We start from the raw sequence: 27,819 nt of genomic DNA, 5'->3' as shown, positions 1-27,819 counted from the left end.
CAAGTTTTGAAATTTATTTGGATAAAGTTGACCCGAGTGATCCAGTGGTTTTTTTTTCCTGCTTATTAAATGTTTCGTTCTCCCATTTTTCTTGATGAACTTAAGTGGTTTCTGTATTTTGTTTTAAAAATCTGTTTCCTATATTTTTCCCTCAGAATCAGCTACTGTATTAGTTTTACTGTGTTTCTCTTTATGAGTCAGATTTTTGCATTGTTTTCATTCTTCCCTCTTTTTTGGATATATGTGGTTAACATACAATGAATCGTCTCTAGAGCACTGTTTCAGCCTCTTTTAGGTTCTGTTGTTTATTATTATTCTTCAGGAATTTTAAGGAACGTTTTAGGTTTTCTTTTTAACTCGTTGTCTAAGGGGGAATTTTTAAACTTCTGGGGAGAAGGGCCTTTTTGAACGTTCTCCGTTTTAATTATTTCTGTGTGGTAGCCTCACTGATACCTGGTCTCACCTGTTACTTAGATGTCAGGGGTGTCTACCATGGCTGTCTGTAAGGAAGAAGTTTCGATGGTTAGGGGGATTTGCAGTTCATCCGAGCCAGAAGCTGAGTATCTGTCTGACCATGGTCTTTTTTCTTAGACTTACATGTTCAAACGAACCTTGAAGGATAAATGGTTTTGGTTTGGGAACAAATTCCACTTTGTATTCCAAATAACTTTTAGACCATGATCCATTTTGTAAATTGGAAACGGGTTGTTCTGCAAACTTGGGAGTCCTGTAATTCCTTTCTTGCTTTTTTTTCAAAGTTTATTTATTTTTGAGAGAGAGTGCATGTGAGTGGGGCAAGGGCAGAGAGCGAGGGAGAGAGAGAAGGCTCAGTCCCACAAACCATGAGATTGTGACCTGAGCCGAAATCGGGAGTTGACTGAGCCACCCAGGCGCCCCGATGTAAATTCTTTATAAAAGTTTCAGCCTAAAATTGGCTGCCTAGTCTGTCTTTGACGCTTGTTAGAGGAACCAGGGTCAGCTCCTGAATTGATTGTGGTGGGTCTAAAGAGGTAACACATTTCTGATAGGGAAGGAAGGCAGGCTGAGAAATGAAGGTTGGGAAATTTTATGTGCTTACATAGGATCAAAAGTAGAACCCTGGAATAAATGTTTTGTTGGGTTTTCTATTATCTGAGTGGCCTACAGAGGAATCCACTTTAAGCATGAAACCCATTTGTCATTTTTGATATTATGTAAGTCTATTTTCGGAATGCGTATTAATGCTAATTGTAGAGCTTTTAACATTTTTAATGGTTAGAATTTCAGAAACACTGTTCCAAAGTTTGTAGCTGATGGTTGACTTTTTTTTTTTTTTTTTTTTTTTTAGTTTTCAGATGTGTAATGATTAAAATTGAGACATATGGAGTTCATATTTGCCATGTAATTAACAGAGTGACTTAACCTCCCTACATCTTGATTTTCCTCACCTATAAATGGGGGTGAGGATCCTAACGCCTGCAGGATTTTGTGGGGGATTCAGTGAGGTCATGCCTGGAGCCTCTTCCTGTGTGCTTTGGACACAGAAACTTTTATTGTTGGCTCCCGTCACTGCCTGCTGTTACTACTGTCCTATGCTCTGAGCATTGACACAGTCATTTTGTAACATACTTAATAGTCTGAGATCTCTGATGTACAGAGAATTTATAGGATTACAACTATTAAGTATGTATATTCAGTAAGAATTCTTAATACCAAGTTCTAATCGGAGCAGACAAGATCAGTACCTTGGGCAGAAGTTAATGTATAAACTTGACACTTTGTACTTCCCTGTGATCATTTATTTTGTCATAATTATCACATGACAATGAGCTAAAGTATTTGAGAAGTGTTGTATGTTACAGGGAGGGGAGGTGGCTCTTCCTGCACGTGGCGAAGCATGCTGGGTGCAGGTCTCAGCACCCCTGCCGCCAGCTAACCAGCTACTCAGATTATCTCTTTAGTCCTGTTTCCTAATCTGTAAAATCACCACTGGAAGTAGGTGACTGCGAAGGTTCGCTCCAGCTCTGTAATCCTTGGATTCCCCAGTTCTGTATTTGAGGCATCAATATTTGGTGAAACGTTAGAAGATTCTGAGGGGCTACTTAGTATTTGCAGCCGTTTTTTAGAATCGCCAGTTTACTCAAACATAGGTATTGGAACTGGATATGTAACAGTCTTCTTACCTTTGCTCAAAAACCGTAAGGTAAGATTTTTCATCAAGATTTTATAGGTTGCTTTTGAAAAAAACAAAACCAAAAAGCCCTCCACGTTCTTTGCTCTCTCCTTTCTGATAAGTTTTAGAAAAAGTGCCCTGCTTGAATTTTCTTTTAACAATTTTCTTGATCAGGTTATTTTATGTAATCTTTTCCCCTCAGATTATATTTAGCTTGAAATATATTTTAATAACTTAGTTGAAATATTAGTACTTTAAGACACCTATGTGAAAATATTAAGTACTCTGAAAATCTAAAATAGTCCAGACATTTCTGGAAGAGGGAATTCTTTGTATCTTTAGTTTTCTTAAACAATTGAAGTTTGAAATTCTGCTGAGGGAAGGCTAACAATGAGAATAGTTCTCTTTTTTGAGCTAAATGCAATGTGAAATGAACAGTGGTACTTCAAGCAATTTTTAAAGTACCTTTTATCATCAATGTGTTAATTTTTCCTTTAGAGCTGAAACTTGACTCGTGAGCGTCCGTTGCTTTTTTCTGGGCCTCTGCGGCATCTCTGTGGCCACTGTCTTCACTTGCGCACGTGTCTTATGTTTCTCACTGATTCAGGTGAAATCGAGAACTTCAGTCCTTAAGCAGAGGAGACATCCAGATTAAAAACAAATTTTACCAAAAATATATCACTCAGTATGTTCTGCTGATGTGGCCTTGACCTTCCGTAGGCTCCGACTTTGTATTTTAGGGGTCGGCGTCCTCAACTGTTCAAAAATGTAATCCAGTGCTAAATTAGTCATGGTATTGGTCTCTTCATTCCAGGGAAATCAAACTCACTTGAAACAGAATTTGAGCCTTGAATTTCTACTTCAAGACCAACATCACTTTGTGTCTTTGTTTTCTTGATTTCCTCATCAGTCAGTTCATCTATCCCATTTAAGTTCTATGGATAGAAGTATGGCTTTTTACAGATGTTTTTTAAATGGTTTGTTTCATGAATGTGTCACTTGTTTTTGTCCAAATTAGATAGTTTTCGTCTTGTGTAACTCTGAACGGGGCATTTGTAGCATTTGCCTTGGTAGCTGGAACAGGCTTTCTCGAAGGTTTCTCCCAACTTCTCACCGCTGTGCATTCACGCTTCATTAGTTTGTCACTCTGCTATACTTTGAATCTTTTTGTTGTCAGGTTATTTGGGGATTTTAAGTTTCAAACACTTTTGTTTCTGGAACCTGTTTTGTGTGACCACGTATTTCCTATAGAAGGGTGCTGACCGCAAGCCGTCTCTAGGTTCTTGAATTGTGTCTGATCCAAAGCAATGGAGTTTCAGTAGGCTGAGGGTGTCCTCTTTATTTCTTATTACTTAAAAAAAATTTTTTTTGAGTTTATTTTGAGAGGGGTGAAGGGCAGAGAGAGTCTGAAGCAGGCTCCCCGCTGTCAGCGCAGAGTCCGAAGCGGGGCTCCATCCCGCACACTGAGATCGTGACCTGAGCCAAAACCCAGGGTTGCTTAACTGACTGAGCCACCCAGGGGCCCTGTCCTCTTTATTTATATTTTTTAAATTTTTGTAAAAAAATTTTTTTAACATTTATTTTTGAGAGAGAGAGCGCGCACGTGTGGGTGGAGGAGGGCAGAGAGAGAGGGAGACCCAGAATCTGAAGCGGGCTCCAGGTTCTGAGCTGTAGCACAGAGCCTGATGTGGGGCTCGAACCCACAAACCATGAGATCATGACCTGAAATGAAGCCAGATGCTTAACTGACTGAGCCCCCCAGGCGCGCCCCCGCGCCCCCCCCCCCCCCAGCTGCCATCCTCTTTATTTTTAAAAACTAGTTTTAAACAAGTGCTGTCCCAGTCTTGTCCCATTTGACAAGCTGGTTGCTGACCTTTATTTAGAAATCAAGAAATTGTAGATGCCAGAAATCTTGGGTAAAAATAGGAAACCTGATTTCATCGTAGAAGGGATATATCCGTTGTTTCTAATTAAAGACTCAAATGTTCGTGATCTGAGTTGAGAGTTTTATGTGCATCAATTATACTTGCAAGGAGAAAAGGAGGAAATCCCTAATCATTCCAGAATTTACGGTTTCCTCCCTGGTTAGGGGCTGGTGGGGAGGAGTGGTGGTTGTTTCCGGGGAGAGTTGAGGAGAATACAACGAGATGATTCAGTTTAGGAAGAGCTCGAAGGAAAGTTCTGTAATGTCAAGCATACGTTGGCAAGGTTGTAATGTACCAATTGTTGCCACTGAAACTGGAAACGAGTAAATATAGTTATATTTGGGTATTTTATGTTTATTTTGCAGCTTTTCACGCAACACCCAACACTTATAAGCGGAAGAACACAGAAACGGCTCTAGACAACAAGCCGTGTGGACCACAGTGTTACCAGCACTTGGTAAGCCTGAGGGCTGCACGCTCGGAAGGCACTCGCAGAGTGTCCCCGCCGATGTCCCCGCCGAACGGTGGTGAGGTCTGCGGAGCCAGCGCTGACATGACGCTCTTGCTCCTGTACCTCGGCCGTGTGGGGGGCAGGGACTCTCTCCCTTGCCCACGTTGCCTTCCTCGCGGTTACACACTGCACGGTCTAGTCCTTCATCGGTCTCGTTTCATTGGTTTCTCTGCGTTAATCTCTTCAGCAACCTTGCGAGGTTGTTAGGAGCAGGACTCTTCCGCCCGCCACAGGGTTGGTGAGCGTGAGAAGCACAGGTAGCCCCTTCAGCCCCAGAAGCTCGGTAATTGTACAGGGTAGTTCCGGAGCCTTCCTCAGAGTTACAGACCCATGGTGGTTGGAGTGAGGTGATCGGGCCCACAGATTTTTTTTTTTTTTTTTATATGATGAAGGAAAGATAAGGGTTTAGGAAGAGGTAGAAAAGTGTTTTATGGGCACTATCTTATTTTTACCATTTCCCCTCTTTGAACCAAGCCACTCCTACCTAGGAACTAAATGGGTATATATTGCCTGTTGGATTTTGGACAGAAGATTCATTGAATGGCACCTGCAGAAGGTATCCTATTTTTAAGCATTTTGGTTTTTGTAGAATGAAGTGTAAAACTGTTGGCTGCTCTCAAACTTCTCCCTTCTCCTGCCACTGTAAACACGGAGTTCTTGAGCACAGTTTTATAATGCTCTGTGCCAGGCCGAATTTTACTGGGCTCCTCTAAGATGTTTCTGTGGTCTGTATAATCCGTGATCTTACTGTTGGCACATATTCTCTGAGACCGGGTTACTGGACTTGTTGCTGCAGAAATGTGCTGCTTTCACGATTTTGGGGGGCTGGGCATCCCTCCCAGGAAAAAGGGGGATGTTCTTTTTAATAGTAAGGCAGGATGGGACAAAGCCCAGCATGCTTATGTGATTCGTGTTCTTCTGGTATTCTTTAAATATCACCAGAGACTCTTCTTAAACCCTGAAATAGGAAAGTCTGGCTCCACATGCACGGAGTGTGATGCTTCTCACGAATGTTCGTGTTTAAAGAGACTCACCTATTTTTTATATTCTGTTATAACCAGTTAATACGGTTCACAAGTTCACACAGAATTGTCGTGCCTGGTTTCGTACCCCTGTAGCACAAAGAGCACCTAGATCGATCTTTCGGAAATTTTCAAACTGTCAAAAGCAGATAGAAAACCAGGATGTGCAAATGATTATTGGTAAAAGTGGGTACCGTGAGAATTTACTGACGACCTGCTTGGTGCAGTTCTTTTTCTCTCATGCAACAAAACGAGTTGGAGAACTTGACCTTGATGTCTGCGTCCTTGACTTTGTAGGAGGGAGCAAAGGAGTTTGCCGCTGCCCTCACCGCTGAGCGGATAAAGACACCGCCGAAGCGGCCCGGAGGCCGCAGGAGAGGACGGCTCCCCAACAACAGCAGGCCCAGCACCCCCACCATTAACGTGCTGGAATCGAAAGACACAGACAGCGACCGGGAAGCGGGGACGGAGACGGGCGGGGAGAACAACGACAAAGAGGAGGAGGAGAAAAAAGACGAGACTTCCAGTTCCTCGGGTGAGACGCGGGTGACCGCTAGGAGACGGATCGAGTGCTTCTCTTAGTGGGCTAGTCGTCAGCACGCTGACAACTCTCAGGGGACTCGTTCAGGGTGTGGAGCTGACTTCTTGCCGCCCCTGCCCGCACCCCGGCCTGCGGAGACCGCTGCCCGCGTGCTGGGGAGGTAGAGGGTCCGGCGTGTGGTCACGTTCCGTGTCGCATTCCTTTCTCATTCCGTTTAGTGGTGTTGACGTTCCGTGCGAGGTTTCTGTGCTTTTGGCTCTGTGACTTACCCCACAAGTGACAACAGGTTTCATTTTATTTATTACCTTTTTGAGTAAGCTCTATGCCCAGGGTGGGGCGTGTGAACCCGTAACCCCAAGATCAAGAGTCTCCTGCTCTATTGGCCGAGCCAGCCAGGCGCCCCCCAGCTTGCATTTAGAATGTTGTGTTAAAGGGGACCCAGCCTTGTGTTCCGTGGGAGGCTTAGTGACTGTTTCCAGCCTTCTCAAGATGATTCTCTTCCTGCTTTTGTCCTAAGCACAACCCTGAGTTTTCTTTCTCTCTTCCTCCCTCCCTCCTTCCCTTCCTTGTTTATTTGGAGAGAGAGAACGCAGAGAGGCTCAGAGAGGGAGGGAGAGAATCCCAAGCAGGCTCCACGCTGTCAGTGCCGAGCCCGACGTGGGGATCGATCCCACGAACTGTGAGGTCATGACCTGAGCCCAGATCAGGAGTCAGACGCTGAACCCACTGGGCCACCCAGGTGCCCCCGGTTGTCATTTCATGACCAGTGGGTAATTTCGGTTTTCTAGAAGCGAATTCTCGATGTCAAACGCCAATAAAGATGAAGCCAAATATCGAGCCTCCCGAAAACGTGGAGTGGAGTGGTGCCGAGGCCTCGATGTTCAGGGTCCTCATTGGCACATATTATGACAATTTCTGTGCCATTGCCAGGCTCATCGGGACCAAAACTTGTAGGCAGGTAAGTATATCTGGTAAAACACTGTTCGAGAACTTCAGAGCGAAAACAGGCAGTCCCTGTCCAAACAGAAGAACGTTCTTGGTTATTCTTAATAAGCTCCTGTTCATCTCCCAAAAAGCATGTTGATCTTTTTTTCACTGAGCGGGAACTGACGGAAAATGATTCTTCCGACTTTAGATCTCTCGGGGCTGGTCTAAAGGGCCAGGAAGACTAGGTGGTGAGCCTTGCGACTCTCGGTCAGAGTGTGGGTTGGGTCAGTGTCTTTTTGACTTTCCGCTCTGTCCCAACGCCTGGCAGCTGCGGGGGGTGGCGGATGGGGGATGGGAACAATGGTTTGACTAAACACATGGTCCTCGTGGCCCCGTGGCTGTGCCTCTTGCCAGGTGTATGAGTTCCGTGTCAAAGAATCCAGCATCATAGCTCCGGTGCCGGCCGAGGATGTGGACACCCCTCCAAGGAAGAAGAAGAGGAAACACCGGTAAGTCAGTGTGTGGCCGATCCGACAGGTCCCCCGGACACTTCCGAGGGCAGCGGTCCACCTTCACTCGGTGACAGAATGTGGAGTCTTGTCGGCCTCGGTAGTCGCTGGTATTTTTCTCTTAAGAACACAGTACCCTGCAATCGATGTGGTGTGTTAAGGAGAACCTAATGGAAGCTTCTGTAGTAATGGCTCCATCAGCGCTTGAGCATTTACTCGAACATGTGTTCTTGGGTGTGAGTGTTGAGAGCTGAGGGGGGTGCCGACCTGGTTTTTATTCTAGGAGCCTGAATTCTCTATGTGTGTGGTGTCACTTTCTGTTCTTAGAAAATTATTTTTAATGTTCATTTTTGAGAGAGTGCACATCAGGGGAGGGGCAGAGAGAGAGGGAGACACAGAACCCGAAGCCGCCTCCAGGCTCCGAGCTGTCAGCACGGAGCCTGACGCGGGGCTCCATCCCACGAACCGTGAGATCATGACCTGACCTGAAATTGGACACTTAACCATCTGAGCCACCCAGGTGTCCCATGTCATTTTATACTCTTGACACCTTGCATTAAGCCTCTGTGAAGGTCACCTTTCACAAAGGCTTGCCTGGAAGGGAATGTTTTCATGAAGACTTGTCTTATTTGTTGAAGTTTATTTATTTTGACAGAGACAGAGCAAGCAGGGGAAGGGCAGAGAGAGAGAGAGAATCCCTAGAGCCTGATGTGGGGCTCGAACCCATAAACTGTGAGCGAGCTCATGACCTGAGCCAAAACCAAGAGTGAGATGCTCAACCGGCTGAGCTGCCGAGGCGCCCCAAGGCAGACTCGATTTGTTCGTGCAGAGCCAGAAACCGTGGAAGTGTCGGTCTAATTTCCATCCCCTTTCCCGCGTTCTTGAGAGAAACAGGGTTGGGTGTGAAGTAAAGGACTGCCACGCTTCGAAAGTTGTGTATGTGCTCGTGTTGTCTTTCTTTAAGAAAGGTAGGGCCCACTGGATTTAGAACTTGAAGAACTTAGCAGTTCTTCCCACAGGAATTTGGGCCGGGCGTCAGTTTCTTGCTTGAATTCCGATCACACGGCTCAATGGAATTATTAAAGATGCCTAAAGTTAGAGAAACTGTACTATTTCTGGTTCATCCGCATCTGAATAAGCCCAACCCCGAGTCCTGACTGGGGGAGGTGGGAAGGGCCATGGCCGGGTGGGGGGGCTAGGTCTCTTTTTTCTGTGGTTACAGCTGACCCTTGAACAACACGAGTCCGAACTGCCTGGGTTCATATACATGTGTGTTGCGGGGGGTGGTAGGGATAAGTACAGGCCTGGAAATAGTATTTTATGATTTTCTCAACACACTCTTCAGCTTTATCGTAAGAACACAGTATATGGTACATATATTGTACAAAATATGTATTAACCAATTAGTATCGTAAGGCTTATAAGTTTCGGGGGAGTCAAAAGGTAGATGCAGGTTTTTGATGGTGCGGGGGGTTCGCACCCCTCACCGCGCGCTGTTCAAGGGTCAGCCGTACTGGGATTCAAAGCACAGCTACGTTCGTGGCCCACACTGACCCGCTGAAGCGGCTTCTGTTGGATCTGTGCGGTGGCTACTCCCTGGCTTCACAAAGACGACCTTGATTTTCTGTGTTTTACAGGTTGTGGGCTGCACACTGCAGAAAGATACAGCTGAAAAAGGGTTAGCATCTTTCCGTTCAACTTACAATTAACTTAAAAAGGTCTACTCATCTGTTTCCGATCAGTAACTGGATTAGTGTTGGGGAATATTCTGGTAGAATTGACTTCTGTACGTTAAACCCATTTAAATGGAGGATGTCTGTTGATGAAGTTCCGGTCAGTCCTGTGGTGCAGTGAGAGCTGGTCGGATGGAGGGAGTCAGTCAGTCGGTGACGGGAGGACTCTGGGATCGGGGGGTGGGGGGTAGTGCTCTGGACTTCCCCAGCACGTGGGGGACGGGAGGTGACGTCTGCCATCGCTCTGTAAATAGAAATGTGTCACGTTGTAAATACAGGGAGGAAAATTGCCGCCCTTGAGCGTAACGCGGAAGAGACTCTCGTTCTTTATGTGCGATCGATCCCGCCACACCTCCGGGTGACCTGTGTGCCGTTGTTCTTTCTCTCTGTGCAGATGGCTCCTCTAACCACGTTTACAACTACCAGCCCTGTGACCATCCGCGTCAGCCTTGTGACAGTTCGTGCCCTTGTGTGATAGCACAAAATTTTTGTGAGAAGTTCTGTCAGTGTAGTTCAGAGTGTAAGTATTTGTTTTGCTTTGATGAATTGCATGAGAATTTAGTCATGTTGAATTGCCGACCAAATCAAAGCAAGGACACGGCAGCTCTTGCTTGGGGTTTCCTTTTTAGGGCCTCCACTTATCCTGCGAGGATTTACGGGCCCCCGTAACGGGCTCCGTGCTAGGGGCCAGCCGGTCTCCTGGCCGGTGCGTGTCTGTGGGCAGGTTAGGCAAAAGTGGATTTGATACGGGAGCTGTTCTTTGATCGTTTACATGAAATCGCAGTAAGGCTGCATGGAATAGTAAGGTTACAGGGCGTCTAGAATTGGCTACCCAGATACTCTGGCTACCAGAAACCGTCAGCGGGATTTAGAACTCAGCATAAAGGAACGTGTGCATCAGCGTCCTGACTGCACGCATGTCGTGAAACTGCACAGGCAGTGCGGATTCCAGGGAAATACCTAGAATCTGGACTCTCAAAATGGTTACGAACCATGGCTGCTACTGTCATTTTTTAGTTTTTAAATGTTTATTTTTGAGAGAGAGCGTGTGTGCACAAGCGGGTGAGGAGCAGAGAGAGAACGAGGGAGACAGAATTCAATGCAGGTTCTGCACCGTCAGCGGAGAGCCCGACGCGGGTCTCGAACTCATGAGCCGTGAGACCGTGACCTGAGCCGAAGTCGGACGCTCAGCCGACTGAGCCCCTCAGGCACCCCTCCGTGGCTCATCTTTAGCCCACGTTTTTCCTTCACACTTAGGGCATCAGAGAGCTTTGAAGTACACATGCCATTCGGCAAGTAAAAGTGGAAAAGCAGGAGCCCGGGGTGGTGGTTCTCAGTAGTGGCCGCTGTAACTTGTGTTCTGGTGTTTCCTCTTCTGTCCGGGGGGTGGAGGGCGGGAGGGGCGGGTCACAGGAGTTAGGCAGGGCTCCACGCGATGTTGACCCTGCGGTGGTGACAGGACCGTCTCTCTCGAAGGTCAGAACCGCTTTCCCGGCTGCCGCTGCAAAGCCCAGTGCAACACCAAGCAGTGCCCGTGCTACCTGGCCGTGCGCGAGTGCGACCCCGACCTCTGCCTCACCTGTGGTGCGGCCGACCACTGGGACAGCAAAAACGTGTCCTGCAAGAACTGTAGCATCCAGCGGGGCTCCAAGAAGGTAGGGCTCGTCCCTCCCCCCCCCCCCCCGGTGCTGGGGGTTGCCCGGCTCTTAAGGGCCGTCGGTGAAGCGATTATCACATGGTTCGGCCGACCGAGAAGGGTTGGGTTTTCTTTGGGGAATGTGCCCGGAGGCAGGCTGCTCCGTTCTGTCCGGGATGCCTTACAGTGCTGTCACCTGAACCAGTCCATTCTGCCAAGCAGCTGTGAAAGGCATCAGATTTAGAGGAGGGATTTTGCTAGTTGTTTCTAGAATTGGATGGTCTCCACGAAAATAAATGGTGTTCCTTCCTATCAGAACCTAGAGACTTGTTTTTCTCAAATAATATCCAAGGTTCTTTTTTGTGCGGAGTGCAGAAGAAAGAGGACTTTGCACACTGGAAATAGTTCCAGTTTCTTTAATAATCTTGAAAACAACACAGCGGGAATTTCATGCGGGTGCTTTTAACCGTAGCAACCAGGTTTATTGCTGAACAAAAGAAATTGACAACGCGTACTTGGGAAATTCTGTATCTTCTGTTTTTAGGATAGGTAGATGAAGGGCTTCTTCAGTTACAAACAGCTGATATTTTTTAGAAATGTTTATTATTTGTGAAAGAGCGAGCGCAAGCGGGGGAGGGGCGGGGTGGGAGGACACGCACAGCTCCGGTCACCGAGCTGTCGTGAGCGGTCATGTGCCGTAACTGAGGCCGCACCGCTGGGCATAGGGCCCTCCCACCAGACGCTGTGACGGTTTCAGGGGTTGGGCCGTCGTATTCTAGGCAGTTCGTGTCATCGTCACAGGGCCGCCGGCACCCCTGCTCAGCCCTAAGAATCTCATCGCCCCCACTGCAGGACAGCCTCGTTCCTGCTCATGTGGACGTGCCTTCTTTTAGCTCCTCAAACAGAAAAGAACATACTTTTTACCAACCGGGTTTCGTTCGCGTAAGGGCATTACCAGAGATGGCTTTATTTACCCAAAAAAGCCCACTGTTTTTGTGGCTTCTCAGAGCTGCCGGCAGCACCGGGGAGCCGGCCACTCGGTGGAGCCCTCCCGTCGTCTCCTGCCTCAGTGGCTGTGTGAGGACGGGTCTGAGTCCTCGGGGCGTTAACTCGCCCTCGGGCTTTGCCCTCCTTTGCTGACGGGTCGGTGCTGTGCACTTTCTTCTCTAGCACCTGCTGCTGGCGCCGTCCGACGTGGCGGGCTGGGGGATTTTCATCAAAGATCCCGTACAGAAAAATGAATTCATCTCGGAGTACTGTGGAGAGGTAAGGCGGGGCTCACCCGGTCTCGGGGGGACAGCACGTACAGACCGTGGGGACTCGCGTCATGTGTAGTAACTTGCCCTTGCCTGGGATGGAGTTTCACGGGGTTAGGTCTGTGGGGTTCAGTTAGCCACGAAGTCATAAAAAATGCCTTTTCATCTTGGACTCCTGCCGGTGGGCTTGGCCTGCCTGGTCATAGGCTGCTTCGGTCCTCGTCACATTTCGCATTTAGCATCTGGGGACAAGGGGGAGAACCAGAGCTTCGTGCTGGAGAGTCCGCCCTACTCGGTCCAGAGGCTGATTGATAAGGACCTAGAAACAACAGTGTCATTGATTATATACTTTTGTAGTCGCAGAGTTACAGAAGACGCGTTGGGTTGGCATCGTTTTGGAAATACCCGCCCGCCCCCCGTTTGTATTTTTGGTCAATCAATCACTTTCTCCAGGCATGATTCCTTTAGATGTGGGAATGGTGTTTCTGGGTCAACACTGTTCTGAAACATCAGCACGTAGACTGAACGCAGGAGAGGAACCAGCCGTAGGACCGTCTTTGGGTTGTGTCAGGAAGGTGGGAAAATGTCTGTAGTGCCCTTTGAGCTTGGGTCACCTAATCCACAACCGTCTTGCTTTTTAGATTATTTCTCAAGATGAAGCAGACAGAAGAGGGAAAGTATACGACAAATACATGTGCAGCTTTCTGTTCAACTTGAACAACGGTAGGTCTGAGGGGGTGGCATCTGCGAGCCAGGGGTCCTTTTGGGGCTGCAGGGAGTGTCTCCGCCTCGCTTCCAAGCATCGGGCGTTTCTCACCGCCCGGAAACAGGCTGTTGGTGAGGCGACCAGGCTGAACCGGATCATTCAGAGCCGCTGGCCGCTAGGGCTGCACCGGCTCCAGCTGGGAGACGTGCTGCGGGTTTGCCCCGGGGCCTCAGCGGCGGGGGGGGGGGGGGGGCTGCCGGGTCTCATCGGGGGCCTCTGACCTGGGAAGGGTGGGGAGCCCTGAAGGTGGACGCATCCCCAGAACTTCCCTGCTTGTTCTCAGAAGGTCTGTGAGAATGAGGAAGCTGCTTTCCAGACACTGTTTTGGGGCAGCGAATGTGAGGCCGTGGGGGGGTGGGGGCGCCCCTCACCCCCGATACCTTCAGAGTAACTTTCTGCCGAAGTAGGTCTTTCTGCGAACATGTTCCGCAGGCTGTCGAATAAAAAAAGTAAAAGGTGAAATGGCATATCAAGAAGCACATTTTTCGTAAAAGTCCTGAACAACCCTGACTTCTCCAGAACCGTAGTAACTTTGTGTTTACGGATTTAGGACTGAAATTGTTCACTGCATTAGGTTCTCTTTTTCTCTTCAGATTTCGTGGTGGATGCAACCCGCAAGGGTAACAAGATTCGTTTTGCAAATCATTCAGTAAATCCAAACTGCTATGCAAAAGGTAGGTGCTGGAGGAACCAGAATTGCCAACAGAACCCCCTTTCAGACCAGTGACCGTGAACTTGAACAGCCCTGGGACAGAGGTGGATTATGTGCCCAAGTCAGACCCTCCCTGGGGCCCGTCCTCATCCAGCTCACTGACCCCAGTGTGTGTATCTCTTTCCAGTTATGATGGTTAACGGCGATCACAGGATAGGGATTTTTGCTAAGAGAGCCATCCAGACTGGTGAAGAGCTGTTTTTTGATTACAGGTTGGTAACAGCGTATTTCTAGTGTGACCTGAGGGCTTTTTCTTCCTGGACTCTAAGCTGTGGGGAAAGCCTGGCTTTTAGCTCTTTGTTGGATCTTCCGGTCTTAGAGGGATTGATTTCTGGTCATTATTTGTCAGGGGTGTGGGGGGAAGTTACACAAGTAAGGCTTACTTTCGAAATACAGGCATACCTCGGCGTTATCGCGGGTTCGGTTCCAGGCCCCTGCACTAAAGCGAATCCTAATCCTCTGGCCGGGGGTTGCCAGACAGCGACGGCATCTAGAACAGCGGCTCAACCTTGTGGCTTTCAGTCGCCTTGTGACCCGTGTTTCTTAAATACTAGACTCGAAGGCCGAGGCGGCCGCCTGAGGCACGGGCTGCAGGATGGCGGGGGTGGTGGCAGGCACGAGCACGACCCTCATCCCGTCCGTCTCTGGGCTGTGACCGGGTGCACCGCCGGGGAGCTGCCCCGTCTTGAAAGGGATCTCTGGCTGAGCAGAACTCCGCAGCCAGCGTCCCCTGCTCAGTGACCGTGCTGGAGACCGACGGGCTTCGTCGTGCGTTCACAGAGCGCAGGCGGAGCGGACCTCCTGCCGTTCGCGGGGGCCTCGGGTTTTCCGAACGGTCACCGAGCCCCGGCTGCCGGTCCAGGTCACTGCCGCGTCAGCCCCCGACGAGGGAGTCAGCCCCGGGCACGGACTTCCCCTCTCTGGCTCCGAAGGCCCGGCTGGCGTCGTCCGGGAGAAGGCTGTTGTGTCTCCACCAAAGGGGTGGGTGTCGCGCGGCCCCCGGGCCTTCCGGCCGGCCTGCCGCTTCGCCCTGCACTTGCGTGCTGTGGAGACGGCGCCTTTCCCGGAACCTCCTGACCCACCTCTGCCAGCTTCAGGCTGCTCCTCTGCAGCTGCCTCACCTCTCTCCGCCTTCACGGAATCGGAGAGAGTCGGGGCCTGGCTCCGGATTCGGCTCTGGCCTCAGGGGACGTGTGGCTGGTGCGACCTTCCGTCCAGACCCCTGCAACCCTCTCCACACGAGCGGGAGGCCGCGTTGCCTTCTTAGCACCTGTGTGTTCCTGGAGGAGCGCTTTTCTTTTCCTTCCCGAGCTTTTCCTTCCGCCTTCACAACTTGGCTCACTGATGCCCGAGACCTAGCTTCTGGCCCGTCTTGGTTTTCAAAATGCCTTCCTCGCCGAGCTCAGTCGCGTCTAGTTGTTTTATTCAAAGTGAGAGACGCATGACCCTTCCTTTCGCTTGCACACCGAGGGGCCCCCAGTGGATGGTTCACTGGCCTCATTTCCATATTGGTGCATCTCAGGGACTCCCCTCCCCCTCCCCCCACCAGCAGAGGGAGAGGGGTGGGGGCAGGGCCGGGCAGGGGAGCGGCCAGGCCAGACCACCTGTAACGTGTAGCCGTTAGACACCCCCCCCCCCCCCCCCCCCCCCCCCCCCCCACGGGTGCAGTTCGAGATTGCCCGTGACAGTGCCAGCAGTCACTTCCAGGTCACCAGTCACCTGAACGGGCCTGATGTTAATGAGAAGGTTTGAAATCATGCATGCATGGCCAAATGTGCCAGACACGGAAAGATGGCACCGCCCTGTTCGCCGTGAGGCTGCCACAAACCTTCAGTCCCCGCCCCCGCCAAAAACAAGTAATGTTTGCGAAGCGCGATAAAACGAGGTATGCCTGTATGATGAAGGGTGGAGAAAGCCCACTTTCACCCTCGCCCTTCGTGCAGCCTTGTGCACTCGCTTTTAGCAGAGGTTCTGTTTCCCTCCAGCGCAGTCAGAGCGATGTCCTTGCCTGTGATGGCCCAAGCGCCCGCCACGTCATCAGTGTTTAGTATTTTAACGGTTAAGGCACTGTTGGCCAGCGTCCTACCTGGTCACCTCCGGGTCCTTTCTGTGGCAAGTCCCGCGGGCCGTCAGGGAGCGGAGGACACGCAGCCCCCAGTGGTGGGGACACAGCGTCAGGCTCTGCGGGGTAAATTGCCGAGAACTTCTTTAGATGCGAGCAGATGCCTGTTGAGCAAACTACATCCTGTGGCCAAATACGCGCCCCCCCAGGGGAGCGCAGCTCTGGGGCGCGGCGGCGGCGGCGGCAAAACCGGGCCGCGTGTCGCCACTTACTACGGTGGCCTGCGGCACCACATCCGACAGGTCCCCAGTGGACCCCTGCCCTGGGGAGGTCGCGGCAGCCACGGCGCTCCGTTTTGGGCGTCCCGTCCCCTGGGTCCAGGTTCTTCACGCGGAGGCTGGGGCTCCTGTTTGGTCTGGTGCGGGGCCGGCCGTGGTGACGCGGATCCACCTTCCCGGGCCCTCGGGGATGGCAGGGGGTGGGGGGCCGTTCCAACAGGCTTGTCCAGTTCTCAGAGTAGAAGCGAGTTTCTGCCCCCGCTGCGGGAGGCGGGCGAGCTGGGGGCCAGTCTCCCCCATGCTGGCTCGCGGGTCACCGCGTTTTCATGCTCTTTCAGATACAGCCAGGCCGACGCCCTCAAGTACGTGGGCATCGAGAGAGAAATGGAAATCCCTTGACATCGGCTACCTCCTCCCCTCCCTCCTCCTTTCTGGAACAGCTGCCTTAGCTTCAGGAACCTCGAGTACTGTGGGCAATTTAGAAGAATAAAATGCAGTTTGAAATTCTGAATTTGCAAAGTACTGTAAGAATAATTTATAGTAATGAGTTTAAAAATCAACTTTTTATTGCCTTCTCACCAGCTGCAAAGTGTTTTGTACCAGTGAATTTTTGCAATAATGCAGTATGGTACATTTTTCAACTTTGAATAAAAGAATACTTGAACTTCTCCCTGGTGTCGTCATTGATCGTACCGAGTTGTCCGTGGAGGGGACAGCACACTCACCCTGAAATCCTGGGGTGTCTTTCTCTGGGTCCTGATTTAAAGGCTATTACCTGTGTTAACTTGCCCAGTTATTATTTCATATAACGTGACAAGATAGCTGGCGTCCTGGGGCCCGGGCGGGTCCCAGCGGCCTGGCGCACAGGAGCCTTGGAGCCTCGATCTCTGTGTAGACAATCACGGAGCTGGACGAGGTGGCCGTTCGGGAATCCCATAGCAGGGGGAGATTGCCTTCCTGCCTACGAAAGGTGATGGGTAACAGCCAGACCGGTGTCAGGTCTTAAAGAAAGGCTGGTAAACCCCTCCAAGTGTCCCGGAAGTGGGGCGCCTGCCTCGGACTCGTCATGACAGCTGTGATCGGTCTGCGCGGTCCAGTTGCCTTTTCCGGAATTAGAGGACATTTTTGTGGATTTACACAGCGTGATGCTATTTTCGTGTGAAGCTTAATCAAATCTTCCCTTTCCCACCACGCAAACCTCGACGAGACTGGTCTCTGCCGCATGTGGGCGCGTCAGCCCTGGCAACGCCGGTCCTCACTTGAGCGCTAACTGGCCGTTTCGCTTTGGGGCCAGAAAACCTGGCCCGACGCGCCATCTCCCGTGCCGCGCTTTCATTCTCTGCCACGTCTGGTGACGAAGGACACTGGGGTAGACAGTCTCCCAACCCCCGTGTCCGGGAAGTGGCGCCACACGCTCGGGGGGCCGTCGCGGACGGACCCACGCAGGGCGAGCGCAGCGCGCGCTCTGTCACTGCTACGTCCCGCCCCGGACGCTCGCCGTGAGCGGAGGCGCCCCCCCCCCCCCGTGGTCACACGCGGGCCCGTTGAGGACAGAGCAGGGACCACCGCCCCAGTGGGGTCTACGGGCCCGGAGTTTCTTCCGGCCACGGCCTTCCTGCCGTTGACCGCCGCCAGCCCGTCCCCGCGTGTGAACAGCTGGGAGCGGAGCCTGGAGTCCAGGGAGGTTCTCGCTCGACGCTCCAGGCACCCGGATCCATGGCCGAGACGAGTTGTTTTAGTGGAGAGCAGGGCGTTGTGAGCACAGCACGGCGAGCTTCTCGTGCCCGCATCCGAAACGCGTGTCTCCCGTGTCCCTACACCGGTTCTCTCGGCACAAACGCCGGCCACGCACCCAGTCGCAAGGGCCTCTCACGTCCGATCCGGTCGGCTTTAGATTCGCCTTTGTTTGTAAAGCGCAGGCGGGCACGGGGCTAGACACGTGACGTATTCAAATACCCAGTAACGAAGCCAAAACGTGGGGGAAGAACGAACTTTAAAAATCGTGTGCCTCCCCCAGTGCCGTACCCCCCACGGAGAGGAAGCCGGACACGGGCCTCCCCGGCGGAGGGGACCAGGAGGTGGGTAGCGGCTGTACCAGGACAGAGAGGCTTCGGACAGTTTAGGGACATCCGATGCTGGAACAGATGACGACAGCCTGACATGACAACAGGTGGCCCTGCCGGCCAATTTCTGTGGTCCCTTCTTGACCTCTTCCCCCCGCCGCTGGTCGTAACCCCAGGCAGGTGCCCCAGGGCGGTGACGACGGTCCCAACATCCACGTCTAGGCGGTGGCCCCTTGCCCACAGACGGACGCCCAGGCAAATCTGAGGGCACCGTGAGTAACCGGTTTGTCAAAATTCTTTCCGGTCCGGATTTAGTGGTTCTTACAAAAAGCGTGCAGACTGCGATCCATCTAGACGCTGCTTGCTTTTCAGTATCGTCTTGGTTCATTCAGGCTCCGGCCTTCGCAGTATGCATTCGGTGACTCAAGAGTCCTGGCTCCCACCTCTGCCCAAGAGGCCCTCAATCCCACGTGAACCAACGAATCGTGTGATTTACACTCGTAGACAGGTCATCGAGACAGGTTCCCCAAGTGAACGCTGTCAAAGACCCCGAGTATTCGGTTGAAAACTCTAGGAGCTTTGGGCCCTTCACGGACAGGGAAATCGCTTCGAATGCTGGCTTCTACCTCGGCCCCCTGTGGTAAAGGATTCCAGGAGGGTGGGTATCAGAAGCGGTCTGAGACATCGCGTAGGCAGAGCTTTTTACGAACTAGGACCTCCATAGAGCGGCTTAAGAAGAGCCCACACTCACTCGGGGCAAGTCAGCGTGCGGTCAGCCACGGACGAGGGCGTGAGCCGGAAAGCTGACCTTCAGGGAATAAAACGAGGTCGCCCAGCCGGCCGCGTTACTGCGATTCCTGGAACAGCGGTCTTCGGAAGGGAGGGTCCGTGCAGAGACCGGCAAGCACGTTTGCGTTTTCGTCCGCGTGTGGTAAAACCGCGAGTTCTTTCAAAGGGACGTCAGATACCGGTGTCCGGCAGGGAGACCGGCCACCTTGAGATGCTCAGGCCGTGGCAACATTTGTTGCCTTTTTGTGTAGACTCAAATCCAAGTGAGTTAACGTCTAGCGAACAGAAACCGTTTAGGCCGCAGGTGCCCGTTCCTGTACGTACTGGTCCCCCCCCCCCCCCCCCGGCCCCTTGGCGGTGCTGCTCGGGCCCGTACCCGCCGCCTTCCCGGCCGCTGTCCCGCGAAGGCGCCGGCGAGCGACGGGCCAGCCGTCTGTCTACACAGGCACGTCCGACCGTGGCCCCAACCCCGGCGAACCCGTTACCCTCACGGGCCGCGGACCACGGCCCTACCTCGTCCGTCCCCCTCCTGGGCGCGCAGCCTGGAACGCGGTGGTGGTGCTTCAACCGACAGCCCGGTGGCCTCTCTCTCCTCGGCGCCCTTCGCGACGGCCGGGTGGCTCCACGGAAGCAGCTTCCGACGACCGCGCTTTCGCTCGTCCATTCCTGGTAGGAGACATGCGGTGGGTCAGCACACACCGGAGCCGGAGGGCAGCGGAGACACGAAGGCAAAGCGCGTGGGGCTCCTCCCCCGCCCGCCCCCCGCCCCCCAGACGGCGCACGCCTGGCGTGGGGGGGGCGGGGGCGGGGCGCGGACGTGGGTGGGGGGGCCGCCGGCCTCGGCCGCCCGCGGGGCCCTTTCGCCGGCCGCTCTGCGCGTCCCGCCGTACGCCCGGGGGTGCTCTCGAGCCCGGAGGGACCGGAGACCCGGCACCGGCTCCTGAGGTCGCTTCCCGCCTTCAACGGGGCTCCAACACAGCTTCGCACGGGGGCTCCGTGGTTGCGCAGCACGTGCGTCCCGGAGCGGGTCAAGGCACGGCGGTGGGGGGTGGGGGGAGGCTGGCGTGCGCGCGCGGGGGGCTGGGGGGGGGTCCTGCTTTCTGCCTGGTTTTCAAAGCGGGGGGTGGGGGTGGTGTCTGTAAAACTGGAAAAGCTGAAGACGCTGTGGAAACTGACAAACGCTGTCTCTACTGCTACTTTTTAACCCGTTTGGCCTGTAACTTTTTTAATTTTTGAGCGAGAAGAGATGAAGTGCAAGTGAGGGAGGGGCAGAGAGGGAGAGACACAGAATCCGAAGCGGGCTCCGGGCTCCGAGCTGTCAGCACAGAGCCCGAGGCCGGGCTCGAACTCACGGACCCTGCGATCATGACCAGAGCTGCTGAACTGAGCCACCCAGGCGCCCCCAACTTGTAACTTTTTATACTAACCTGTCAGGCCCAGATTGTTCCAGGGAACTGGGAGAACTTCCCTCTCACTTCTTTGGCTTGTGACCCTGACCCACGGTGGGCGCAAGGCGGGCTTGCTCGAGGCCACGAGGTGGTCAGGTGGGGTTCGCGAGGACGACGACGCAGCAGGGCCCGGGGAGTCTCCACCACCACCTCCGGGGTTCGTCTGTCCCTCAGCCAGGAAGGGACTGCGGAAGGGGCTCACTAGCAAGTGATGCAGCCGGGGGAGCGCGGCCTAGAGCTCGGAGGGACCCCCGCGACCGGATGGGCGCAGGGCGCGCTCCCCAGGCCTCTGGTCTCCCCTCCGCTTACCAGGAGGCGCCTGGAAGCGACAGCTTCCGTCTGCGTGGCCCACCCACCCCGGGGTGCTTGCCTTGGGTCACCGGCCTCGGTTGGGGGCCGGGCGGTCTTACCAGGAAAAGCTGGCGAGTTCGCCCCGAACAGCTGCTCCCTGCGCGCAGACAACCAGCTGGAACCAGGAGGGAGCGGCCAGGTACCGGGCCAGGCTCTCCAGGCCGGGGCCGCGCCCCTTCCTCTGGCCTCAGTTTCTCCACCACGTGAGGACGTCAGGATTAACCCACCGGGTCCTCCCAAGCATCAAACAGAATCAACACGCGGTTGCCTTCCGGTCCCTGCGGCAAGCCCTAGAAATGAGCAGGAGCGTCTGGGGGAAAAGACTGTAAGAGGCCTTCAAGTTTTAAGAGCTTCGAGTCTCAATCCACAGGATGCAGCCTGTTAGACTACAGGAAGACACGGGATTATAAATCCGCACAATCATTACGTCTTTTATTTACATGTAGACATCAGTAAGACTTGAAACAAAACCAAATGCGACCTGTACGGAAATTCTTTAATTCTCTTTATTTTCACACATTAAAAAATGAAACACACTATACAAATGGTTTTTCATAGCAGACTACACGTGGGTCCGTGAGACTTGCTCTCAAAGGGGGTGCTGCCAACGCCGATGCCCGAGGGCGGCGGCCGTCGGCCTCGCAGCCAATGGACTGGTTTAAATGCGGTAGCATGCAGCCCTCGGGGCGCGACGCCCCTCTTCTTAAATTAGGTTAAATGGCGTCGGTGTCCGTATTTACAGACTTGAAACGTGTCAATCCTGAGCAGTTCTGATGTACGTCTGAGACCGGCCGGTGGGAGCCTCGGTCTCGGTTTTAAAAAGGGAGGTCCGGACGGCGCCAGGCTGGCTGCTGCGAGCTGGATGGAGCTCTTCTCTCGGCCCGGAACTACCTGCTGCGGCTCGCACAGGCAGACCCTTCCGGAAGGGCTAAGCCAAGTAACTGTAGGTGTCCTTTTCCCCATCAACTCGCTCCAGATATTCCTTCTCGATCAGAATGTCAATGCATTTCTGGGCATTATTTTAAAAAAGAGAGAAGTCGTGACAGGAGGAAAAAAACCACATGTATTACCGAAGAGATGGGCCACCCTCACCGGGGATCTCCCCTGCACCACCGAGAGCCCAGTCGGGGCAATTCAGCCCATCCACTGCGTCCCCGAATGGAGTCCCCTCAGTGCCCGTCTCCTTAACGGCCTCGCTGAGGTGACCGAGTGTCACGGGGCCACAGCCTCCCAGCACCCCAGGCGCCGGGCCGGCCGGGCCGGGTGCTGTGGAGGCCACGGGGTGGGAACCTCGCGGTCGCTCTGTCCTACCTGAGTCACCGGCAGGGACTGGGGGGCCGTGGGGACTCCTGAACAAGCCAGCGCCCGGGCTACAGGCCATCCCGGGAGCTGGAGGGGGTTCCTCCCGACTGTCGGGGCCCCCGCACCGGCTGCCGGTGACCCGAGCGGTCTCAGGACGCCTCGGACTTGCTACCTGGAAGAAGCCCGCGGCTGCCCCTGGAGCCAGTGCTCACACAGCGAGGGGGAGCACCCCGTGGCCAGGCTACAACTGGGACACAGCCGAGCGGGAAATCTACAGGTCGGTTACAGAGTCCCGAGGGAGGCGGAACTGCTGTGGGAGCGAGATTCGGGCCACAGGGGGCAATGTAGGGGAGGCAGCGAGGGGAAGCTTCGGGAACGCTGGTCACCTTCTAACTCTCGATTCGGATCTTGGTGTACAAGTATATTTACTCTGGGAAAATGAGCAAACCGGACACTCAGGACGCGTGCACCGCTCTGTGTACGTGTTTCGATAAAAGGTTTTAAGCTTAAGCCCATTTCCTTTTGTAGAAACCTAGTACGTATGGATATGCCGAGGGCCGTCGGCCTCGTTTTCGTTACACCTTTCTCTCCTAAAACGACACACGGGCAGCTTCTGCCGTGTGGCTCTTGTACCTTGATCACTGGGACCCGCGGCTTGAACCTCGAGGACAGCTGAGTCAGCACTTCTCCGAGCAGCTGCTGGTGCTTCAAGACCTTCCGCATCTTCATGATCCTCACGATGGCCGCCTGGTCACCCGTCACCCGGGGAGGAAAAACCGGTACATGTCACGGTTACAACCGTTCCGGAACATTCGGGACAACTAGCAAACGGGCCGCCGAGGGCCGTGTCCGTGCAGAGGACTGCGATTTCCTACACGGTCACAAACGCACGGCAGGATATGCGTTTCAACTCTAACAGAATAAACACGGCATACTTTGGTCTCCTCGGCAGTTTTAATAATTTCACCCGACTACAGAGCGTTTTAAAAATGAGAAAACACGTCCCAAGATCACTGTTGCACTATTGGCTAACTTGGATGTCAATTAAAAAATTCATTTTTATATAGAGGAAGGGGGGGGAGAGAAAACACGAGTCTGCAGAGCCGCAGAAGCTGCCTCGCTGTGACCCCCCTCCCCTGCCCCGTCGGACGCGAACTCGCCACGTTCTCTGCGTCCATCCGCTTCCTTCCTCTGCTCCACTCGGGGCCCGTCACCGTCCCCGCACCCGCTCCCAAGTCCCAGCCACCCCGCGACCCACGCGGGGCGACAGAGCGGCGTCACTCTCTGTGAGGGGTCGCCACCCCGCGCGGGCCCCAAGTCACCTGAATCAGCAGCTTGCGGTCCTCCTCGATATTTTTGTGTGTGGTCTCTTGTTCCTGCTTCTGTTCGGTTTTCATCGGCACGTTGATGTTAACCCTTAACTTCTTACTGCCGGGAAAAAGGAGGAGACCGATCGCTGTCGCTTTAAAGGACAGGTGCTCAAGGCCCGTGTGTGACCTTTAAGAAGCCTCTGCTACCCGAGCCCCGTCCCCACGTACCACTGGCCGGCCCCCCCACCCCCCGCGGTAGTTTCCACCTCTGTGAGAAGCTCGGCCCCCAGCAGGCTGCCGCCACTCGGTGGCTTCCTGCCCGGCCGGTAACAGGCCACCCGTGTCACGGGAGAGCCAGTGCCTCCATCCGCTCTCCCAAATTTCGTCAAATGAGACAAACTCGAGGCACTGGGACAGACAGAGGCCCAAAGGTCCCCGGCCAGCCATTTAAGGGGACGCTTGCCCGGTGGAGAAACCGCCAGACACGGAACCGGAGGCAAGCGGCAGACGACCGAGGCCCACGCCGTGCCCAGCCTCCATCCGCACGGACGCGAGGGGACGAGTCTGTGGTCCAGGACCATCCACCTGGCAGATTTTCCTTACTTTTTATAACCGAGATACAATTTGATTAAGGTGTCTGGCTTCAATTCCACCTCATCAACGTTCGCGTTCTCGTCTTCCAGAACCTACAGGACAACAGCTGTTACCACATCATCTCAGGAAAAGGCTCTCGTCTAGCTCAACACGGAACGTGCACAGACATACCAGTAACTTCGACTTCAATAAAATCTGTAGGACTTGTGCCAAAATGTCCTGCAATTGAAGAGAAAAAGGTAAGTTGCATTTTTCTTTGCAATACAAACCACACACACACAACCACATGGTTGATTTTTGGCAGGAACACAGGAGTCCCCCCCAGACAGGAGAATGTACCCACCCAGGGAGAAGGAGGTGGTGACTAGGAGGTCCCCTAAGTTCACTACCGCCAGCGCCTACTCGTCAAAGGGAAGCCAACCCCTCTGTGGCTCTGACCACCTCGTGGTAAAAACTGCCGATTCGGTTACAAACGTTACAAGCCACGCTGATCTCGTCACTTAAACCTACAGGAACCTGTCCGTCCATCCTGGACACGGTCACCACAAAAGCAACGTCCGAGGGCTCCCGCATGACGGCGGAGGACGCTGCTCACGGACACGACGGACTCGGCGGCGGCCGACCCCGTTCTCCACATCCTGCGGGGAGCCCTAGGCGCCACGCGGGGCCGCAGGCCGATTCCTCGCCTGTAAACGCAGGTGGCGGGTCTCGGCCTCCTCCTCCTCCAACTCTGTGACCCCGTGACGTGGACACCACCACCTGCCCAACTTCAGTCCCCCGGACGCACCCCATACCTCCTACCCCGGCGCACGGAACACCCCCCGCCCTTCACGGACACCCATTCTGGTCACGTGACCAGCCCAGATTCAAACACCCCCGCCCCCTCCCCCCACCCGCAGGTCTGGGGCACTGCCGGCCGCTGCCACCAGAGGCCGCACTTCCGAGCCCGACCTGACGAGGGGAGTGCTGAGCTCGGAGGCCAAGGCCAATGGCCCTGTCAGCCCCGTGGGGCGGGGCCGAGGGCGGCCTGAGCCTCCACCTGAGTCCAGCCCTCCCGACGAGATGAGACAGACTCTTACACACAAAGGGGCAAATTCACTCTGTCATTAGAATTTGAAGATGGACTCTGGACTGACTTGAAGCATCATCAAAAAATAAACCCTTTCCTGAGGCCCCTGGGTGGCTCAGTCGCTCTGCTGTCTGGCTCTGGATTTCGGCTCAGGTCATGACCTCACGGTTGGTGAGTTCGAGCCCCCACATCGGGCTCTGTGCTGGCAGCCTGGAGCCTGCTTGGGCTTCTCCCTCTCCTCTGACCCTTCCCTGCTTGCTCTCTCTCAAAATAAATAAACAAACTTAAAAAATAAATACTTCCCTAAGTGACATTCAATAAGGCCAGTGTTACCCTGTCAGCAAAACCAGACAAAAACATTCCAAGAGAACAACAGACCGATAACATTCCTATGAATGTAGATGTAAACTTCCTCAAGAAAATACTAGCAAACCAAGCCCAGCACATAAAGAATATCATATACATGCCCAAGTGGGGTTTACCCCAAGAAGGCAAGGGTGGCAACGTAAGAAAAGCAATGACTATAACACACCATATTAATAGACAAAAAGCATATTTTTACCTCGACAGAGCAGAAAAAGCAGTTGAACAAAATGCAACACTCTTTCATCATGGAAAGATTAAAAAAAAAAAAAAAACAAGGCTAGAAGGGAGCTTCTTTAATAAAGGGAACCTAAGAAAAACCTACAGCGATTGTCACCCTTAATAGTAACAAACTGAAGCTTTCCCCCAAGGTCAGGAACAAGACAAGGGTGCCTGTTCTCACCACCTCTAGTCAACACTGCGTGGGAAATTCCACCCAGAACAATCAGGCAAGAAGAAAAAATAAAAGGCATCCAAATAGGGAAAGGAAGAAGTAAAACTAGCTGTATCTGCAGATGACATGATACTGTAAAACCCCTAAAGAAGCCTCAAAAAAAAAAAAAAAAAAAAGTTCAGCCAGGTTGCAACATATAAAATCAATACGCAATAATCAATTAAAATCAACAATTCCATTTCCAAAAGTACCAAACACAACACTTAGGAATAAATTTAACCAAAGCGCAGGCTTACACACTCAAAAGTGAAACACGTGAACGAAATGAAGGAATGAAACACAACCTACATAAAGAGAAAGCCGCTCACGCCACGTACTGGAAGGCCCCGCTGGCAGGACGGGGACACCCCCCAAAGCAGCCCAAAGCTTCGATGCGTCTCTATCACAGCAGCAGCTGCCTTCTTGCCGGCACAGACCAGCTAATTCCGAAATTCACATGGAAATGCAAGAGACCCAGAGGAGCCAACACAATTTTGACAAAGAACAAAGCTGGAGGTCTCTGTTTCAAAACTTGCTACAAAATAACCACAAACAAGGCACTGTGGTTTAAAGAACTACAGATCACCGGAAGGAAAAGAACGAAGAATCCAGAAATTAGCCCATTCACCTACGGCCATCTGATTTTCAACAGGGCAGTCCCAATCAATGGGGAAAGATGTCTCTAACCCTGAATCAGGCACCGGTTCCTTAGACCTGACCCTAAAGGCATGCACGACAAAAGAAAAAGGGGCTCTGGGTACACAATATATAACGAATTCTTACAACTCAACGGTAAGGGCAACCCAAACAAAAAATGGGCATGGGCAGAGCGTCTGAATAGACATCTCTCCAAAGAATAGATATAAACGGCCAGGAAGAACACAAAAAGACACTCAACGTCATCAGCTATTGGAGAAATTCAAATCAAACTACCGACGAGGTATTACGTCATACCCACTAGGCCATAATAGCCGTAAAGAAAGGAAGCCAGGGTCGGGGGGGCCCTCCCGTGCTGCTGGTGGTGTGCCTGGCAGTGGCTCGGAAGTTAAATCTGTCACGACTCGAACGTTCCAGTCCTTGGCATCCACCCAAGAAAACTGAAAACAGGTTCTTACAGAGACGCGCATGTGAATGCGCAGAGCACTATTATTCTCAATAACCACACGTAGAAACAACCCCAAGGCCCACCAACTGATGAGCGGGTCAACATAACGTGGTCCATGCAGATGCTGGAATGTATTTCAGCCGGAAACAGAATGAAACATACATGCCATCACGTGGAGAAACCCTGGAAACATGCCAAGTCAAAGGCACACACGCTCTGACGCCATTATCGTGAAGAGCCCAGAGCGGGCAAATCCGGAGAGACAGGAAGTAAGTTAATGGGGCTCAGCGGCTGAGGAGAGGAGCAGAGGGTAGTTCCTGCTAACGGCTAACGGGTCTCTTTTCGGGATGACAGGCGTGTTCGGGAATCGAGACAGCGATGGTGGCTGTACGACCTCGTGAAAAAACACTCAACTGTCTACTTTAAGATGCTGAATTTTATGTACGTGAAATACAGCTCAATAAAAAATACGGCCAATAAACAGGAAGAAAGACACTGTAATCAAGTGACGAAAAGCTTAGTTGGGAAGAGGGTTAACGCTGGGTTAAACGAACGTGCGAAAGCAGGTCTTGTGCATCCGTGTGAAATCAGAGACCTCCGCGCCGTCTCCCCACCCCCTCCCTTCAATGCTCACAAGAGGAGACGGGAACTGGACACGTCACAGGGACCAAGTAACGGGAAGGTACCATTTTGATCTGAGTGCTGTCAGTCAGCTGCTGCACAGCATACGCGTCTTCCGTGTTGTACTGAAGCAGGATCGCCATCTGGAAGGTGGATGCCTTCGAGGCCCCCCATATAAGAGAAAGAGAAACGGAATTTAAATACGTGGAAAAGCCTCCAAAAATACACAGTTTAAGGCTGAAGAAGTTACGTATGAAACAAATTCTTGCAAAACACGCACAACAGAAAGCAGATCTATTTAAAAGAGAACACAAAGCGTCACAGCTCCACCAAGACGCACC

General features: G+C 52.7%; 2 protein-coding genes across 17 annotated transcripts in view; one reads left to right on the top strand and one right to left on the bottom strand.

Moving 5' to 3' along the window:
- EZH2 (enhancer of zeste 2 polycomb repressive complex 2 subunit) overlaps positions 1 to 16,698 on the top strand; it is a 56,183-nt gene extending 39,485 nt beyond the window's left edge. For all 10 annotated transcript variants that reach the window (XM_049643071.1, XM_049643067.1, XM_049643075.1 and 7 more), the window contains 12 exons: positions 4,443 to 4,534; positions 5,908 to 6,145; positions 6,940 to 7,109; positions 7,493 to 7,587; positions 9,225 to 9,265; positions 9,715 to 9,840; positions 10,797 to 10,975; positions 12,127 to 12,222; positions 12,854 to 12,935; positions 13,572 to 13,652; positions 13,818 to 13,902; positions 16,369 to 16,698. In XM_049643071.1, the coding sequence (XP_049499028.1) occupies positions 4,443 to 4,534; positions 5,908 to 6,145; positions 6,940 to 7,109; positions 7,493 to 7,587; positions 9,225 to 9,265; positions 9,715 to 9,840; positions 10,797 to 10,975; positions 12,127 to 12,222; positions 12,854 to 12,935; positions 13,572 to 13,652; positions 13,818 to 13,902; positions 16,369 to 16,429 (1,346 nt within the window). In that variant the 3' untranslated portion in view covers positions 16,430 to 16,698. The remainder of the gene's footprint in view (positions 1 to 4,442; positions 4,535 to 5,907; positions 6,146 to 6,939; positions 7,110 to 7,492; positions 7,588 to 9,224; positions 9,266 to 9,714; positions 9,841 to 10,796; positions 10,976 to 12,126; positions 12,223 to 12,853; positions 12,936 to 13,571; positions 13,653 to 13,817; positions 13,903 to 16,368) is intronic.
- A 4,471-nt stretch (positions 16,699 to 21,169) lies between these two features.
- Positions 21,170 to 27,819, bottom strand: part of CUL1 (cullin 1) — a 105,450-nt gene continuing 98,800 nt past the window's right edge. For all 7 annotated transcript variants that reach the window (XM_049643064.1, XM_049643061.1, XM_049643060.1 and 4 more), the window contains 6 exons: positions 27,544 to 27,636; positions 24,059 to 24,106; positions 23,897 to 23,979; positions 23,306 to 23,411; positions 22,617 to 22,730; positions 21,170 to 21,690 (listed from right to left, as the gene is read on the bottom strand). In XM_049643064.1, coding sequence (XP_049499021.1) covers positions 21,610 to 21,690; positions 22,617 to 22,730; positions 23,306 to 23,411; positions 23,897 to 23,979; positions 24,059 to 24,106; positions 27,544 to 27,636 — 525 coding nt within the window. In that variant the 3' untranslated portion in view covers positions 21,170 to 21,609. The remainder of the gene's footprint in view (positions 21,691 to 22,616; positions 22,731 to 23,305; positions 23,412 to 23,896; positions 23,980 to 24,058; positions 24,107 to 27,543; positions 27,637 to 27,819) is intronic.

The sequence above is a fragment of the Panthera uncia genome, chromosome A2, assembly GCF_023721935.1.
Source record: "Panthera uncia isolate 11264 chromosome A2, Puncia_PCG_1.0, whole genome shotgun sequence".
Taxonomy (NCBI): Eukaryota; Metazoa; Chordata; class Mammalia; order Carnivora; family Felidae; genus Panthera; species Panthera uncia.
Note: the sequence above shows the minus strand (reverse complement) of the source record. Positions and strands in the feature narration are given on the sequence as shown.